At 44.7% G+C, this 19,469-nt stretch overlaps 1 protein-coding gene across 1 annotated transcript in view; it reads right to left on the bottom strand.

Moving 5' to 3' along the window:
• Nucleotides 1-19,469, bottom strand: part of NFXL1 (nuclear transcription factor, X-box binding like 1) — a 153,059-nt gene that overhangs the window by 27,876 nt on the left and 105,714 nt on the right. Inside the window, exon 22 of the mRNA XM_078772717.1 lies at nt 18,489-18,599. Coding sequence (XP_078628843.1) covers nt 18,489-18,599 — 111 coding nt within the window. The remainder of the gene's footprint in view (nt 1-18,488; nt 18,600-19,469) is intronic.

The raw sequence follows: 19,469 nt of genomic DNA, 5'->3' as shown, positions 1-19,469 counted from the left end.
AATTTCGGATCAAATCACTATCACTATCACAGTCCGTCTACTTATTACATCCTCTCGGTGCGCCAATTCACATCTACAGCCCGGCTTCGTACAGCCGAGCAATGAACGCGGGTCGTTTTGTGCCAGCGGCTGGATACGTCCCGCATTCGGGGCAGGGACGGGGGCTTACCCGGGCCGAGATCCCACGCACCACCTCGGCGTGGAGCCATCCAATGTCCCGATCTCGACCTGCCGGCACGTCTCAATAGAAAGTGGTCGCCATGACGACCCTTCCTATCGAGCTGCCCGCTCCGCCTAGTGGAGCCCGGACGCGGCCGTTCCACGCGAGGCCCAGCGTGGATCGCGCACGGCGGTTCTTTCGAAACCGCCGTGGTTCGGATCCCCGCTGGTTCTCGCGGCACGCGAAGCCCGGCACGCACCGAGGGCCCGAGTCGGCTATAAGTCGTTCTAACCTTTAACCCGGTTATCGTCGACGCCTCACCTGGATGCCTACAAGCATACGCTACCCCTTTCGTGCTCATACATGCAGCCGTTTCCATGCTCTTGGTCGTACCTTCTCTAACACACCTCGGTACACTCATTCCGCTCACCGACTTGGTCACACACCTGACCACCGAACACCTTGGCACACATTCGTCGCTCGCACACCTCACCAATACACCTCTTCGCGCCCCTTTCTCGGTCACCTCCTTTGTGACAATCACAGGTGTGCTCTCACCCGCACACCCAACCACGTGTCTCACTACCAATTCCAGCGTGCATTCCCACTCACGCTCTACCATTCCAGGTGTGCATCCTTCTATTCCAGGTGTACATCCTCGCTCACCTGCCACAACCAACTCACGCTCCGTTTCACTCTCACTACTCTCACCTCCACTCTCGGTCGTGCACTCACCCTTACTCTTGACAGCATGCGCTTTCCCCATGCACCCGTCCGTTACACACATTTCTCGCGCATCCTCCCGCGCACACTTCTTCGTTACTTCCTCCGTAACACTCACCACAGGCATGCATTCTCCCTTACTCTTGACAGCATGCGCTTTCCCCATGCACCCGTCCGTTACACACCTTTCTCGCGCATCCTCCCGCGCACACTTTTTCGTTACTTCCTCCGTAACACTCACCACACCGCGCTTCCCTGTGCTCCCTCGCACACGCGCTTCGACCAACTCACTCTTGACGGCACACTCACTCCTCGGCGTGCACTTTTTTCTCACACACCCCATGGTCGGACATTCTCGCACACCTCTTTTTTCGCACACCAGACCTGTCGCACACTTCACCAACGGCCTCTCACGAACACCCGGATCCAAACCAATCCCCAAGCCGACTGAAGCTTTCCTCACATCATATACATTGCCACTCACCTCCGTACTTCGTCTCACCTCCTCTGCCACCTGCAAACTTTTTATTTGGTTAGTGAGCATCACATCATGATTTGAACACAGACCTTGTACATATTCCATGACTTCCTCCTTTATCTCCCTCTTAGTTTCTGTCCGTCCCTTCTTAATTTCACTCACCTCTTCTCCCACTTCCTCTAGTTTTTGTTTAACCTCTTTTATTTCTCGGTGCGTCCCCTCAAGTTCGTCCTCTAAGGCTACCGTGACCGTCTCTATGTGCATCCTCACCTGCCGGTCCTTTGTCTCCATTATCTCTGTCACCTCCTCCACCCTCATTGTCAGTTCCTCCCGTACCATCTGACATTGCCTCTGCGTCGCTATTAATTCGTTTTTAATTTATTTTTGTGTCGCCTTTAACCCTCCTAGTACCGCAGTGTTCTTTTGAACCTGCTCCACTAACTTAGTTTGTCCCTCTGTCAGCTGCTCCACCTCCTCCGTCAGATCTTCTATTCCCCCTTGTAACTTAGCCGTATTATTCCTCACTTCTTTCTCTATACGCTTTTCGCCTCGCTTTACCTCCTCGCGTAGCCCCGAGACCTCCTCACTCACCCCTCGTCGTATTTCCTCCATCTGGTTCCCCATCTGTTCGATTTCCCGGGCGGATTGTTCCCCCATTTCCCGCAATTTGTCCTCCATCCTATTTTCTAACCCCATTAACCCATTTTTCACCCCCTCTAACTGATTCTCCTGGGCAGCCATTCTATTTTCTACCCCCATTAACCCATTTCTCACCTCTTTTATCCCGTTGTCTAACCCCTCAAAATTATTGTCTAACTTCTCACCGGTACCCCTCGCTTCGTCCCTCATTACCCCCATTTGGTTTCCCATTACCCCCAATTGCTCACTCTGAGCATCCATCCGGTTCCCCATTACCCCCATTTGGCCCTCCAATCGCTCACTATTCTGGGCCATAAGGGCCTTCATTTGTATAAAAAAAAGGTTCAAATCCATTGGCATCTCCGGTTTGACTACCGCGACCATGGGCGTGGCTAAATTTGGCGCCGCTGTAATCACGTGCGCGAGAGCGCCATTTTGTGCACCTGAAATTCCCACAACCACATTGCCATTTTCCTCCTCCCTTTCTTCCCCGAAGTCCTGGGTTACTTCTAACCCCTCTATCTCTCCCACCGGCATCCCGTCGCCTTGGACAGCCATGGCGCGATTTCAAAATTCGGGCTTTTCCTTTAAAACAAAACAAATTTCGGTATTTTATAATTTTGAGCGCGTGAAGCGCGCTCCGGGTCGATCTCACTCCCCGACACCAATTGTTGCTCTAATAGTACAATTGGTGTTCCAAAATTTGGGCTAAATAAATTTAGTCCCAGGTTCGAATCCAACTCCTGACAACCAATTGTTGCTGATCGCGGTTAGGATGTTATAGACCGAGCGGTGGTTTAAAACCGCGACCTAACAAAACTCACCCGATTCCACCCGAACGTTGGTTGTATCGCACCCTAGCTGCTCAATGAGGGAAAAGACAAAAGCGACGCAATGCAAGAGGAAAACGGAGACAAAAAAAAGGTTTGAAATACTACTACATTTATTCCTACTATTTACACACAAGCAAAAAGACAGATGTCACGTTTATTTACAAGCACAAGACGCAGGTGACACAGTGCAAATTTAGCTTACCTACAGACTTAACTTATATCCCAGGACAGAACAAACAGAACGCTGACTCACGCGGGGAATGCCAGGGATGGCAGAAGGTGGATGGCTGGAGGGAGAGGAAAGGTCCAAGGGGGGTCCCGCAGCACAACCGGCGCGTTCAGCAGCCGCCGTTCCGTTTCGGCCCTGCTCCGAACCGCCGTTCAGGCCCCCTTTGGCGGTTGGGTGGCGCTGCTGCGGCCGCCTGCACTTGCCTTGCCAGGCCTTGTCTCACTCGTCACCACCGACTCCTCACCACCGCAACCAACTGACCACCGACTCCTTTCTCTGGCAACCGACTGTCACCAACTCCTTGCAACCAACTCCTCCTCTCTTTCTCTCAACCGACCCAGACCAACCCAGAGTGCATCTCTCTTTCTTCTTCTCCTCCTCCACTTCCGGTTGCGCCCTTTTATAGCGCCCCCAGCGATCACGCCCCCGGCGCTTTGGACACGCCCATCGGGGCGCTCACCTCGGCCCTGGCTGGTCGCACGACCCTCGGGCTCCGCCCCGGACGACGACGGGCGGGCGCGCCCCTCCCCTCCTCTGACGAGGTGGAGACACGCCTTTCTTCCCTGACTCGAGCCTCGTGGTCAATGGCGGTTATTGGAGGGGAGGTGATTGGGAATCGAGGGCTCAGCAATCACGAAAGGGGGATGTGAAGGAAATGGGGATTTTTGGGGATGGGAATGAAAGGGGATCTATTCTCTTTCACTGGTGCAATGGAGTACTTCAATTAATGGGAGACACAGCCTTATCCTAAAACACAGAATAAGATATAACTGTCAAAAGAAAAGATATATCGTGTCCTGCATGTATGTTTTTATGGACTAACTACGGGAACGCCCTTTGACCTTTATACAACCACAACGGAGGGAGGAGGGGTGATATTTTACAACAACCTTTTACAACATTTTACCACCACAACAAAATAAAAAAAAACATTCTCATATTCACAACAGTATGTTAGACAGGCGTCTGCATCAACATTCTGTTTCAGTTGCTCAAATGCAAACTGATTGTCTTCCTGCCACATGAATGGCACCCCATTCTTCAGTAAATCTCGGAGGGGTGCCACTTTATCCGCAAAGTGGGGAATATGTGGTGACAGATAGTTCATCAGTCCAATGAATCGGCTCAAGTCTTCCTTATCCTGTGGTGACGGCATCTTCCGGATGTCACAGATCTTCCCAGGATCAGGTGAGATTCCTTGTTTGCTGTAGATCGAGCCGAAGAAGTTGATACGGTCGGTCTTGATGATACATTTCAAAGAGTTGAAAACCAGACCCTCTCTTCGTGCTACTTTCATCAGGTTCAGAAGATTACGATCATGCTCCTCTTCAGTTCGTCCTGATACTGCCACATTATCGGAGATACCAATACAGCCTGGTGCTTGCTCGAGTATGCGGTCCATGGCTTGCTGGAACAGATCCTGGCTGACACATAACCCAAAAGGCAATCTCTTGAAGCACCAGTGCCCAAAAGGTGTGCGGAATGTGGTCAAATGCTGGCTTTCCTCATCCAGATGCACAGCCCAATAGCCAGCCCGAGCATCTAATTTTGAGACGATCGTGGCGTCAGCAAATTCTGGGTTCAGCTTGTCTAATGTCAGTATTTTATGTGGACACCTCTTCAGCCAAGAGTTCAGGCGTTTCGGATCGAGACATACTCTTAAGCTCCCATCTTTCTTTACACTATTACAGATGGAAGAGCACCAATCCATATGATAGTCCACTTTCCTGATACCGTTTTTTTCCATTTTCATTAGTTCCTCCTTCAACTTCCCTTTGATGTGAACACTACACTTCCTTGGTGCGTCAATCGATGCCTTTGCATCAGGCTTTAGATGAAGCCTCACTTTTCCTTTAAAATCCCCAATGCAGTCAAACCAGCTTGCTGATACCAGCTTGCTGCTTGCTGACCAACTTGTTTGAGTACCAGCTTGCTGGGATGAATGATCCCGGTGTGTACCCCGGTTTAGAATAGGTACACCATATCCCTGCGCATCGTAAGAGCGTGACCAAGGGTTGGCGTCAGGAAGGGCATCTGGCCATAAAAACATTGCCTCAAACAGGGAACCATGATAGTCATGGGGCCCGCAAGGCTAACCCCCGCTCTAGCGGGGAAAATGGCCTTAAAACGATCATTGATTCATTCATTCAGTCAAACCTGTCCGGGAACAGCCTTTTCAAATCATCCACGGAATTCACCTTGTAGGCCTGTTCCTCGTGGCACATTGGTTTCGCAATCCTTGAGGCTGGAGGTGCAGCCTTCAGCAATGTCCTCCGTTGTCCAGCAATGCTGTTTATGGTGATGATGTTGAGCCGTTCACACGCTGGTAGTCCAAGTACTGCAGGTCCAGGTACTTCAACCACATAGAACCTGTACTTGAACCAATCTGAGTCTTTATATCGACACAAGAGCTTGAGGATTCCGTGACACTTGATCTCACTGCCATTGTAAGCAGTGAGCTTGGTCCCACCAAGTGGAGTCAGTTTTGACATCCATTTGTTTCCATAGATGTCCTTCACAATACGTGTTGGCAAAGTATTCCCTGATGCACCTGTATCCACTTTCAACTGCAGTTTGTATACACCTTTCATGTCAGGGCATACAATGTTCAACAATGTGTACACTTCATCCCTCGTCTCCTTCGTACACGGTGCGGATACCTGATCATGTGAAACGGCTTGGTGTGTTCATATGCGTCAGTGTCACTTTCGTAACTGTCTTCATCGCCTTCAGTAAAATACCCCGACACTTCATTCACCGAGGTCTCATTATTGTTACTTCCCCGAAGAACACCTCTCAACTTGCTTCTGCTGACTCGACGGCCTCTTCCACCCATTGCAGGACAGCGGCTCCACTCGTATCTATCAGCATATCTCATGCTTCGTTTGGGATTTTCACAACAACGGGCCCAGTGTCCCAGTTCACCACAATACTTACAATAAATCATTGTATGCTGGGCAGTTCCGTGGTGGATGTGATAGTCCACACTTTTTGCACTTTTGTCGATGTGTCATGGCATTCACAGACGATGAAGGCCCTTCCATCTTCTGGATGGCCTGCTTTCCAATTACCATTGCTTCGTACTTGCGTCCCTCACTTAAAACCAGGTCCATGTCGTACCCGACCTCCTGGTCGAGCAGATGCTTTTGAAAATCATCATGTGGGGTGCTCACAACCATCAACTCGATAATCCGTTCCGAGAGTTCTGCTTTGGAGAAATTGCACAACCTTCCCTTCCGTCGGCATCGGTTGACGAAATCATCAATGGACTCTCCTTGCTGCCGAAATCTCATCATTTCCAGCTGGTGAATCCGAAAGTTTACATGAATGTCCAACTGATCCTCGAATAATTAATATAATTTATCCGGATCCTTTTTATCATCCTCACTCAGAGTCGATGCATTGATCCGCCTCAGTCCTTCGTCTCCCACAGCAATCTGAATCTTGATGGCCTGTCTGGCTTTAGTGTCGATGCCCTCGTCCGACAGCACCAAGTTCATTCGTTGCTTGAATAACTTGAAGGTCTCCGCCAGCTTCGAGCTGGACCAGTCCATTGTCGGGAACTTCGCCATGTTGAAAAAACACGGAACGTGCCGCCGTGGTAAACCGCAAAGAAAAACAAGACCAAACGTCAAACTGCTTGTTGATCTTCACGATCCCGCGCTGCCACCATGTAGTAAGTTCAGGAAGCTCCTTCAATCAAGTGGTTTATTAAAGACGATACCAAGCTCTCACAGAGCACACGGCCATCATGACAAGCTGCCATCAAACACCGAAGCCACGCCCCTAGACGTCACTACGCAGTACGTAGTACCAATCACAACAATGTCGATGTCTACTTCTGGATTGTCTTCTGGTTCCATCGCTGTACGATTGAACTCAAATGGAGATCAATTTTCAAATGTCCACAAAATGCTGGGTCGATGCATCCTTGGTGATTGTAGTTATAGAAAATGAGATTGTTTCATGCTACACCAATTGAAACAAGACCAAAAGTCTAACAGCAGCATAGCCAGGCTTGTAAAATATTATAAACCACAAACACACATGATTAGTTTTTTAAACAGTCGCTAAGGCTGCTTATAACATTAAACAAATACATTTGGAGGAACCCAGACATCCCTGAGGTAAGTTTTACTTGCATAACTGAGCGAAGATCTACTGTAATCTATGTACCCCACAAGGGTTGGGGGTGTGCTCATTTACCAAGCAGCTAGCTAGCGCTTGCCAAGCCAGCCATTCCTTAACGGTTTTGAATGGCGTACTTGCTCAAATGCTGAAACCACGTGGCGATCTCTCCACAAGAACCTTGGTAAATTAACACACACCCAATGTTCTTGAGACCCGACCATATATCGACTGTAATCTATATACCCAAAAGAGGCATGACCCTTCCTGCAGCTCCTGTAGTGAGTGGGTATACTTGTAAATTAAAATGTCGGTCGGTGCAGTCAGCAGTCGTAATGACATCGTAGACGTAATGACGTAACGGACACAAAAGTGCCGCTACTTTAATATGTAGACGATGATATATTTTAACTTCCAGTGCGTTTGCAGTCACAACAAAGGGATTAGTGTTATGATTAGATTTACCATAATATTAACGTTACGTTATCATTATTTCGAAAATGATATTACTATCAAAACACCGAGGCGAATCCCTTACTTCCACGGTTATTAATATTAGTGCCGAGGACTGCTTACATTAATCGATTCCTGAACCATACACCGCTTCAACCCATTAACTTTCCATTGACGACATTGGGATTAAAGTGTCATGGTTATATTTACTGTATATTTTTATTACCAAAAACAATACTACTTAAACGATACACTACTGTATTAGGAAACCTGCATGACCTACTGTATGACCAGCGTTTTAATCTGCTCCACTAACATAACACCACCATCTTCCTCTTCACTTACGCCATGTTTGTCTGATTCGCTCGCATGCCACAAGGCTCAAAATGATACGGCTCCACTATTCCCCCGAAAGTGTTTCCATCACTAATTGTGTCCCCAATAGCTTCTTCAAAATCCCACTGATCAGTCTCAACATACTGAGAGCCTTCAAAGTTGCTAATGACGGTGAAATCAGTATTGTAATCCGAGCTCACGATCGGAATACACTGTTTCTCCATGTAAGTCGTCATTTGGATCAACGTGAGAACATTACGTGACGTCCCTGGCAAAAATGGAAAATGACACTTTTATCACTTTATCACGAGTTATTAGATATTTTCAACACCGATTGGCCAAAAAAATTAATTCCCCTTCAAATTGGACCATGATGAATGATTTTCAATGGTTTTCAGAAAAACACATTTTTGCATTTGGGTTCCCCTTTAAAGTAAATGAAACAACAACAACAGGCATTTTAAGGCCATTTCCCCTGCTAGAGCAGGGGTTAGCCTAAAGTAAATGAATGTAGTGTTATAGTATTTGGTTACAAATCCCTTGCATGCAATAACCACATCGAGCCTGTGACCCAATGACATCACCAAACTCTTGGTATCTTCTTTTGAGATGCTTTACCAAGTCTTTACTGCAGCCATTTTCAGTTGTTTATTGTTATCAAGTGTTATTTGATCCCTGGTGTTGGGCTAGCGGCTAGGGTGCCGGCTTAGGATCCTAGGATCCTGGGTTCGAATCCCGGTCAATCGCTGAATTAACGCCAGGGGGGTTGACTCAGCCTGTCATCCTTCCGAGGTCGGCAAATTGAGTACCAGTTCACTGGTAATTCCCTGCTTCTCGTTAAAGGCGGCAAAAAGGGTTGGCGTCAGGAAGGGCATCCGGCCGTAAAACATTGCTTCAAAAAGGGGACCAAAAAACAACAACTACCACGGTCCCCGAAAAGGCCAACCCCCGCTTTGCGGGGAAAAATGGCCTCTAAACGGTGGTTTTATTGTTATCAAGTGAAGTACGAACCGAGAATGAAGGTGTGGAGGTTGAAAGAGGTGACAGATAGGGAGGCATTAAAAGAGAGGCTGAGTAGGGTAGAGGTTGATGTGGTTGAGCTTGAAAGTGGTTGGATGTCAATGAAAGATAGTCTGTTGGGAGCCGTTGGTGAAGTATGTGGAGGGACAAAAGGACCACCGAGGCACTCGGAAACATGGTGGTGGGATGATGAAGTTGGTAAGAGGATTGACGAGAAGAGGAAGAAGTTCAAGGAGTGGCAGTAGGTGAAGGGGATGGGGGCAGAAAAAGCAGAGCACTAGTGGTTTAGTTGTTGTTGGATATGGATATGAGTGACCAAGTGATGTGGCTATCAAGGATATTTTTGATTTATTGATTAATCAATTAATCAATTAATCGATTAATTATTTAATTATTCGATTAATTACAAAAAAATAAAAAAAATCATATTCAGTCACATTCTGATGAAATGGTGGTGGTTTATGTGTTCTGTGACCGAATTGATTAATAATTTAATTTTTTAATGACTATTATTTATTTATTTTCATTATTAATCATATATTTATTTTCTTTCTCATTTCACCAACATCTCAGGCACCTTTTGAGCTGGGAAGCTAATATTTGGACATGACAGGGACCAAGTGATGTGGCTATCAAGGATATTTTTGATTTATTGATTAATCATTTAATAGCTTAATTATTTATTCGTGAATCGATTAATTATTTAATTTTTTATTAATGACTTATTTAATTACATTTCTAAAAGATACATCTTCGGATGAAGCACGAGTGGTTTAGTTATGCTATTACCCAATTGATTAAGAAAATAATTTGTGATAATCTTTTATTGATTTTAATTATACAATTAATCAATGAATTAGCGTACACCTCTCCCTCCCAAAGCAGCCTCTATGAGCTGCACTGCGGTATTGCCGGGCTGTAGGATATTTAATTATTTGGCAAGGGGGCGGTGTACTTTGAATGTATCTGTACTTGTTGATTAATCAATTAATCGATTAATTATTTAATTATTCGATTAATTGAGAGATCTCGCGAGATCTTGGAGACGGCGGCAGGGATTTTCGAAGCTCCACACGGTCTCCACGTTTTTCGAAGTTAAGTCTGTTCACAATTGTATTTTGTCGAAACTGTATTTATCTTTCGGTGTGTGAAGTTATTGTGTGCAACTTTGGTTGTTTCTCGGTGTTTATCTTTCATAAATTGATCGTCTGTTTGCCGTGTCGCGAGCAAGGCCTTGTACAGTGTGCACTGTACAACCTTGAGGCTTTGTTTTTCTCTCAGTGGTCCGTCGTTTGTGATCCAATAACTTTCGTTCTCTGTATTCCCAGTCTTTTCACCCATAGCTTCCTTGTGTAAATCTCAACTCAAAAAAAAAAAAAAAAAAAAAAAAAAAAAATATATTTCCTTCTCTGTTCTCATTCGTTTATTCATTCTTATTCGTTGTTTCGTTCTTCGACCACGTGTTTCTCCCCCATTTCCCCAGATAGTTTTCACTCATTAACCTTCAATGTTTACACTTTCCCCTCAAGTTATGTATTCCGTCATATTTTATAACACCTTTTTCTTCTTCTTCTTTAAAAGGCTGCTTTCGACTTGCTCACCAAATCAATTCATCCCAAAAAAAATATCCATCTCCTATAGTGCCTTTTTTCTACATTCCCTAAACTCTCCTGCACTCCATCCTCCATCCAGCGTCCTTAAACGTATTTTTAACTCGAAGGTCACAAGAAACTCATTTTGCAATAAATGTTCGTTTCCCATAAATCGTACACTTTCAAAAATCCAATCTCACCCCTCCCCTCCAAATCTTCCCCATAACCCCTCCCCTCCAAATCTTCCCCATCACCCCTCCCCTCCAAATCTTCCCCATCACCCATCCCTTTCAAATCTCCCCCCTTGCCCCCTCCCTCCTAAACTACCCCCTCACCCCTCCCCGCCAAGACGCCCCCTCGCCCCTCCCCTCCTAGACTCCTGCCTCACCCCTCCCCTCCAAATCTCTCCCATATCCCATCCCTTTCAAATCCCTCCCCTTGTCCCTTCCCTCCCAAACTCCCCCCTCACCCCTCCCCTTCAAATCTCCCCACCCTCATTGCTTCTCAATTTCCCCCCGCTCACTCCCCCTCCTCAAAGCGTCCTCCCCGCTTCTTCCCCCTTCAAACTCTCACCTCCATCTCCCCCAACCTTCTGCCTCGCTCTTCCCCCTCCTCAAATAACACCTCATTGTGGCTCACCCAATCACCATCAAACCTTTTGTCCGCCCCATCCTTCCCTTTCTCCGAGCTATTCTGAAATCTCTGACACACCTTCAACAGCTCTCCCTACCTCTTCCACCTCTTCCACATCTTACCCTACCCCTCCTCCCCCCTGTTCTGTATCTGATGCTCCCCCTTCCTCTTCATTAACGGTATGGACCTCAAACATCCGGGGCCTTCGTTCAAACTTAACTGATCTCTCCATACAGGTTGCTTCTGTCAAACCAGACGTGATCTGCTTAACAGAAACTTTCCTCCTTTATGATGTCTCTGATTCCATAGTATCTCTCCCGGACTACTCCCTCCTCCGGTATGATAGACCTGAGCCTCGTCCTGGAGGCGGGGTTGCTATCTTTATCAAAAACTCTCTTCCTCACTCGCCCTGCACTGCACTCTCTCCACCTCACCCCCAGGAATACCTCTGGCTACGGCTTCCCCTTCGCTCCCACCTCTTGTTCATATGTGTGTTGTAACGTCCACCAAACAGTGATGACTCCATCTACATCTCGCTGTCTGATGATATGGACCAACTTCTATCTACTCATCCCAACTCTCTCTTCCTCATATGTGGTGATTTCAACTGTCATCATGCCAGTTGGCTGGGTGTGGGTACCTCTCTCACCAGCCATGGCTCCTCAGCAAAGGACTTCTGCGACTCGCTGGGACTGACACAATCTGTCAATTTCCCGACCCGGATCTCAGTCAACGGAGCATCTTCTCTTCTGGACTTGGTTATGACTAACTTCCCTGAAAATGTCTGCTGCTCTTCTTCTGCTCCGATCGGATCATCTGATCATGTCCTTGTTAAAGTGGACATCTCTCTGACCATCCTCAGGGAGCCTGCTCAGCGTCGACGAGTCTGGCATTTCACTCAGGCCAACTGGCACGGTCTTCAAGCAGCCATCAATCATCTGGACTGGTCTCCCATCTCTACCACCTCTGACATCAACTCATCCTGGGAATTCTTCCAAAGTAAATTGCTCTCTCTCATGCACAGATTTATCCCATCTCGTCTTCAGTTGTCATACCCTTCCTCCCGTCCATGGTACACGGAATCTTGTGGTGAGGCTGTTGCCCAGAAACAACTTGCCTTCGTCTCCTGGAAAGCAAATCCAACGGAAGGAAATCTCATTTCCTTTCACAAAGCCCGAAACAAGTGTGTGTCCACCCTCAGGAGAGCCAGGAAACAATATCTCTCCGTTCTCAAGACCGAACTCTCTTATCTGTCTCCCTCTTCCAAATCCTGGTGGCGTCTGGTCAAATCCGTTTCTGGTGTCTGTTCCCCCTCCATCCCCTCCCTTACCTCAAACGGCTACACAGCTGACTCCGCACGTGAAAAAGCTGAATGCCTCAACTCTGTGTTTGCCTCTAAATCTTGTGTCCCAAACCCATCCCTCTCTGTACCCACCATACCCAGTCGTACCCTGCTGCTCCTGGACTCCGTGTCCTTTCCTCCTGACAAGGTGGAAAAGTTTCTGTCAACCCTCGACTCTGATTCTGCAACTGGACCCGACGGCATCAGCCCACGGGTCCTAAAATCCTGCTCTGCTGCTCTATCTCACCCTCTCTCTGTTCTCTTCACCCTCTCTTTTGCTCAAGGTCAACTGCCATCTGCTTGGAAATCAGCCAACATCACCGCTTTGCACAAAAAAGGTGCAAAAACAGATCCTAGCAACTACAGACCAATCAGCCTTCTCCCAATTATCAGCAAAGTCATGGAATCCATCATTGCTTCTGATATGAAATCTTTCCTCTTCTCCAATGGCTTGATCTCTGATCATCAATTTGGTTTCAGACCAGGTCACTCTACTCTGGACATGCTGCTTCTGCTGTCTCAACAATGGATGGAGGTCCTCAATGCCAAACAGGAAATTAGAGCTGTCTCCCTCGACATATCACGTGCCTTCGACACGGTCTGGCACCCCGCTCTGCTCACCAAACTCTCCTCCTTTGGTATCCATGGAAATCTCCACGCATGGCTGGCGGACTTCCTCTCTAGTCGTCGTCAACGTGTGGCCCTGAATGGGTTTCTCTCATCTCCTCTTCCTGTTCAGGCTGGAGTTCCCCAAGGCAGTGTTCTGGGCCCCGTGCTTTTTCTGGTCTTCATCAATGATCTCTCTGACTCTCTCGAAAATCCTCTCTATCTCTTTGCTGATGACTCCACTCTCTGCCGCTCCATTCCTCTTCCCTCAGATCGGCAGTCTGCTGCCTCCTCACTCTCTGAAGACCTGGACAAAATCACAGACTGGTCAAACAAGTGGAACATGTCTTTCAATCCTGACAAATCTCACACTCTTACTATGTCTCTCCGAAAAGATCGACTGGACAACCCTCCCATCTACTTTCTCAACAATCCTCTCCAAGAAGTTCTGTCGCTCAAGATTTTGGGTCTCACTATCTGCCATGATCTTTCTTGGGAAAACCACATTTCCAAGCTGGCCTCCAAAGCCAGTCGCCGACTGGGCATCCTCCGTCGTGCGAAGTCCTTCCTCGGCACACCTGAGCTCCTCACCACATACAAGGCTTTCATCCGCAGCTCAATGGAATACTGTTCTCCCCTATGGGCCGGTGCTCCTGCCTCACACCTAGCTCGGCTTCACGCTGTTGAAACCAAAGCTTTCAGAATTATTGGAATCTCCCGCGATGAAGCTATCTCTGAGGGCCTTTCACTCACTCACCGCAGGCAGGTAGGTGGTCTTTCTGTCTTCTACCGACTCCTCTCCGGCCTTGCACCCCCAGCTCTCTCTGTGCTCTGTCCCCCAAATATTCCTACAGGTCGCACAAGATCTGCCAGCAACCCTCTGATGGTTAAACTGCCGAAATCTCGGCTCTCCGCTCACCTTAACTCTTTCATTCCTCTTTTCTCCCGCCTCTGGAACAAACTCCCTCACTCCCTTCAATCCCACTCCTCCCTCCAGGTCTTTAAAACAGCTGTTCACCACCATCTCTTATCTTCCCCCATCCAAAACCTTGATCTTTTCTACCCCCGCTAATTCACCCCAGATCCACCTTGTTTGAAATTCCAACTTCTTTCCTGGAAGTCCTGGCAGTGTCCATATGTTTTATACCTCTCCCACTGCCCCCTTCCCACGCCCCCCCCCCCCCCAAAGCCCTCGCCCTCTCTCAGATCTCTCGATGTCTCCATGTCCCTCGGTCCCTGCTCTCAAATGTTGTGTTTGTGTCCTTCCCCCTCTCTCCCCATCTTGTCTACCGCTCCCTATGTTATATGTTTTATGTGTCGGTTTGTCTTTCTGTGTGATTAATGTTCGCTCTTTCACGAGCCTCGATCTTGTATACAAAAAAAAAAAAAAAAAAAAAAAAAAAAATTACTAAAAAAAAATAAAAAAATTCAGTTACAGATTCTGATGAAATGGTGGTGGTTTATGTGTTCTGTGACCGAATTGATTAATAATTTAATTTTTTCATGATTATTATTTATTTATTTTCATTATTAATCATTTATTTATTTTCTTTCTCATTTGGCCAATATCTCAGGCACCTTTTGAGCTGGGAAGCTAATATTTGGACATGACAGTGACCAAGTGATGTGGCTATCAAGGATATTTATGATTTATTGATTAATCATTTAATCGATTAATTATTTATTGATTAATCGATTAATTATTTATTGATTAATCAATTAATTATTTAATTTTTTATTAATTAGTTATTTAATTACATTTCTAAAAGATACATCTTTGGATGAAGCACTGGTGGTTTAGTTATGCTATTAGCCAATTGATTAAGAAAATATTTTGTGATAATCTTTTATTGATTTTAATTATACAATTAATCAATCAATTAGCATACACTTCTCCCTCCCAATGCAGCCTCGATGAGCTGCACTGCGGTATTGCCGGGCGCCGAAGGCGCCCCGGCAATGCCGCCTGTAGGACATTTAATTATTTGGCATGGGGGCAGTGTACTTTGAATGTATGCGTACTTGTTGTGCACCGCTAATTTCCTATGCCATCTCCAGGCATTGCAAATCGTCATTGCCGGGCACCGAAGGGGGCTCGGCAGTGACGCACGCTGAAAGAGAGTACTCAGTTTTCACTCTGGTTGCTTGTTTTCTTGGTTGTTTTCTTGTTTTCTTTCTTGGTTGTCTGGGCGATATCTCAGCCATCCTTTGAGCTAGGAAGCTGAAATTTCGGCACAGCAGTGAGCAAGTCCTTTTTCAAAAACGTTATTTTTTGTTTTTTGAATAATCAATTAATTGAGGAGTTATTTAATTATTAGCGTTTAATTAAGTACTTATTTAATTAATAAAATTTCATTACTCTTCTGACCATTAACTCAGGCACCTTTTGAGTTAGGAAGCTGATATTTGGACATGCCAATGACCAGGTTATTTGGCTGCAAAGGCTATTTTTGATTTATTAATTAATCAATTAATTATTTAATTATTCGATTAATGACAATTTTTTTTTTTTTGAAGTTACAGATTCTGATGAAATGGTGGTGGTTTATGTGTTCTCTGACCGAATTGATTAATAATTTAATTTTTTAATGATTATTATTTATTTATTTTCATTATTAATCATTTATTTATTTTCTTTCTCATTTGGCCAATATCTCAGGCACCTTTTGAGCTCAGAAGCTAATATTTGGACATGAGTGACCAAGTGATGTGGCTATTGTCAGGGAATAAATATTCTTATTGACAATATTGCTAGAATATATCTCGATGTGATCTTGTGTAAAGTGGAATATGTTTTACTTTACAAATGAGCCAAGAGCATAGGACAAGAGCAATATAATTCAAGACAGAATGTGTACCGCTCTTGGACTGCCATCTGTGTCTATCAATAGTTAGCCTGTGTTCCATAGATGGAACACAGGCTGCAAATTCTCCCTCAGCAGGTCAGAGCATTTGACCTCTTGAACAGAAATAAGGTAGTGCTCTCAGTCTCCCAACATAGAAAGCTGGCCAAAAGAGCCAAATAAGGCTTTTGGATGAAGGAGTCTGGGCCTTTATAAGAGAGAGAACTGGGAGAGTGACGGAGAAGCAGTGGACTGGGAGAGTGACTGAAGAGGAGTGAACAACTGAAGACCAGTTGACCTGATCAACCAACTGGAGACTGGTCAACAACTGAACGAGGTTCAACAAAAGACCTACAGAAGGAGCTACAGCCACGACCGGCAGACAACGTCATTAATATCTAATTAGTACATTTAGTAGAATACAGCAAAACTCTCAAAAGTGAATAAAACATTGATTTTGCTAAAACGAGTTTCTGGAAGTTTTAATAGTAGAACAGGAGTAGAAATTATTCCTCCACAGAATCAAGGATATTTTTGATTTATTGATTAATCAATTAATCAATTAATCGATTAATTATTTAACTATTCGATTAATTACTAAAAAAAATAAAATAATTCAGTTACAGATTCTGATGAAATGGTGGTGGTTTATGTGTTCTGTGACCGAATTGATTAATAATTTATTTTTTAATGATTATTATTTATTTATTTTCATTATTAATCATTCATTTATTTTCTTTCTCATTTGGCCAATATCTCAGGCACCTTTTGAGCTGGGAAGCTAATATTTGGACATGACAGTGACCAAGTGATGTGGCTCTCAAGGATATTTTAGATTTATTGATTAATCATTTAATCGCTTAATTATTTATTGATTAATTGATTAATTATTTATTGATTAATCAATTAATTATTTAATTTTTTATTAATGACTTATTTAATTACATTTCTAAAAGATAGGTCTTCGGATGAAGCACTACTGGTTTAGTTATGCTATTAGCCAATTGATTAAGAAAATATTTTGTGATAATATTTTATTGATTTTAATTATACAATTAATCAATCAATTAGCGAACACCTCTCCCTCCCAATGCAGCCTCTATGAGGTGCACTGCGGTATTGCCGGGCGCCCAAGGCGCCCCGGCAATGCCGCGCTGTAGGATATTTCATTATTTGGCATGGGGGCGGTGTACTTTGAATGTATCTGTACTTGTTTTCTTTCTTGTTTTCTTTCTTGTTGTCTGGGCGATATCTCAGCCATCCTTTGAGCGAGGGAAGCTGCAATTTCGGCACAATTGCACAATTGTGCACAATTGTGCACAATTTACTTTGTCAAAAACGGTATTTTTTGTTTTTTCATTAATCAATTAATTGATGTTATTTAATCATGAGCGATTAATTAAGTACTTATACATTTCCTTATTTCTCTTTCGTAGAGCAGCAACGAAGGGTTGGAAAGGGTGGAAATGCGAATGGTTCGACGGATGTGCGGAGTATTGTTGAGAGAGAGGAAGACAAATAATGAATTGCGAAAGATGATGGGAATAGAGCCTGTGAAGAGGAACAGGTTGAGATGGTTTGGTCATGTGTTGAGGAAGGATGAAAGTGACTGGTTGAGAAGAGTGATGGAAATGAATGCAGAAGGAAGTAGAGGACGGGGAAGACCGAGAAAGACTTGGCTAAAGATGGTGGAAGAAGAAATGCTGGCAAGGGGGTTAACAAGGAGAGATGCAGAAAATAGGGCAAAATGGAGAAGATTGTCATGGGGACCGCAAGGCTAACCCCCGCTCTAGTAGGGAAAATGGCCTTTAAAATGCATGTTGTTGTTTGTTTGTTTATACATTTCCTTTCTCTTCTGGCCATTATCTCAGGCCAGATTATCTCATTATCTTAGGCACCTTTTGAGTTAGGAAGCTGATATTTGGACATGCCAATGACCAGGTGATTTGGCTGCAAAGGCTATTTTTGATTTATTGATTAATCAATTAATCGATTAATTATTTATTGAATAATAAATTAATTTTTTATTAATGACTTGTTTAATTAAATTTCTAAAAGTGACTTTTTATTATTTAATTTTTTATTAATGACTTCTTTAATTAAATTTCTAAAAGTTGCAGCTTCGGATGAAGCACTCGTGGTTTAGTTATGCTATTAGCCAATTGATTAAGAAAATATTTTTTGACAATCTTTTATTGATTTTAATTATGCAATTAATCAATCAAATATTGTGCACCTCTCCCTCCAAATGCAGTCTCTATGAGCTGCACGGCGGTATTGCCAGGCGCCGATCTCAAATCCAAATTTCTTAAGTACTATACAACAACAATATTAACAAATTTGACTTCACTATTCCAATACTTATGGTAGTGTTTACATTAATACAGGATTTGAAAAATAAACAACATAAGCAGCATGATACAAGGTGCACATAAAAATCAAAGCTTCATGAACTCCGAGGGTCTATTCAAACCTTCTTGAGACGACGACAGGGGCAGCGGATTTTGACACGATGGAGGCACGTCTCAGGGTCTGGGCATGACCCTGCATGGCAAGTAGCCTTACATCGATGTCCACATGGAAGCTGCAAAATGTGCACGAAGGCAAAAATGGAAGAATACGAATAATAATAAATTTACAACAGAGAGGAAAAAACGAATACAACTTAGACAAGTCAGGAGACGACAATGGTTCACGAGCGAGCGGTATTCAATGACAAAGGACGGACTATAACCGAAACAGGCCCGGACAGGCCAGGCCCGGAAATGTCAAAACGAAGGTTACTGACCTTGAAATGAGATAGGAAATAATGTATAATCAGTTATGAGGTTAGTTAGCTACACAATACCGAAAATTCGGTTCGATTCCGACAACTTTGAAACTTTGACCTTTGTGACCTTTAAAGGTCAAAAGTCGAAGATTCTGAAATTTGTTGGAAAACTTGTATTGCATGATGTATGTGATAATATAAGATCATGCACAACATTTCACCCTATCAGGAAGCGAACAATGTAATAAAACCATCAAAAATCGACTTTTCTAAATTTCGTGACCTTGTGACCTTGACCTTGGGGTGAAAATGAAAAATCGAGCTCTGTGGGGCAAGACACGTGACATTGGCCGAACCGAATACCGAAACCCCTGTCAGATACCACCAAACCCCTCGGAGAAGATGTAGCTTGAACTCGAGTACCCCCTAAAAAGACATCTTTTTCGGGCGTGGCTCCGGCCACAATGGGCGCAACACAATGGCCACTCTCGGCAGGACACAACTAGATCATGACATCAACCTCCCACCCAAGTTTCATTAAGATCGGATGATATAATCGGGTAGTTATGCTGCGGGGAGACGCACACGCGCACACACGTACACACACACACACACACACACGACGAATATAGTGGTCACTTGATAACTCGTGAACCAAATAAAATTTTGCACAGAAAAGTCAGG

This window comes from Myxine glutinosa, chromosome 2, assembly GCF_964187855.1.
Source record: "Myxine glutinosa chromosome 2, kmMyxGlut1.1, whole genome shotgun sequence".
Lineage (NCBI taxonomy): Eukaryota > Metazoa > Chordata > Myxini > Myxiniformes > Myxinidae > Myxine > Myxine glutinosa.
Note: the sequence above shows the minus strand (reverse complement) of the source record. Positions and strands in the feature narration are given on the sequence as shown.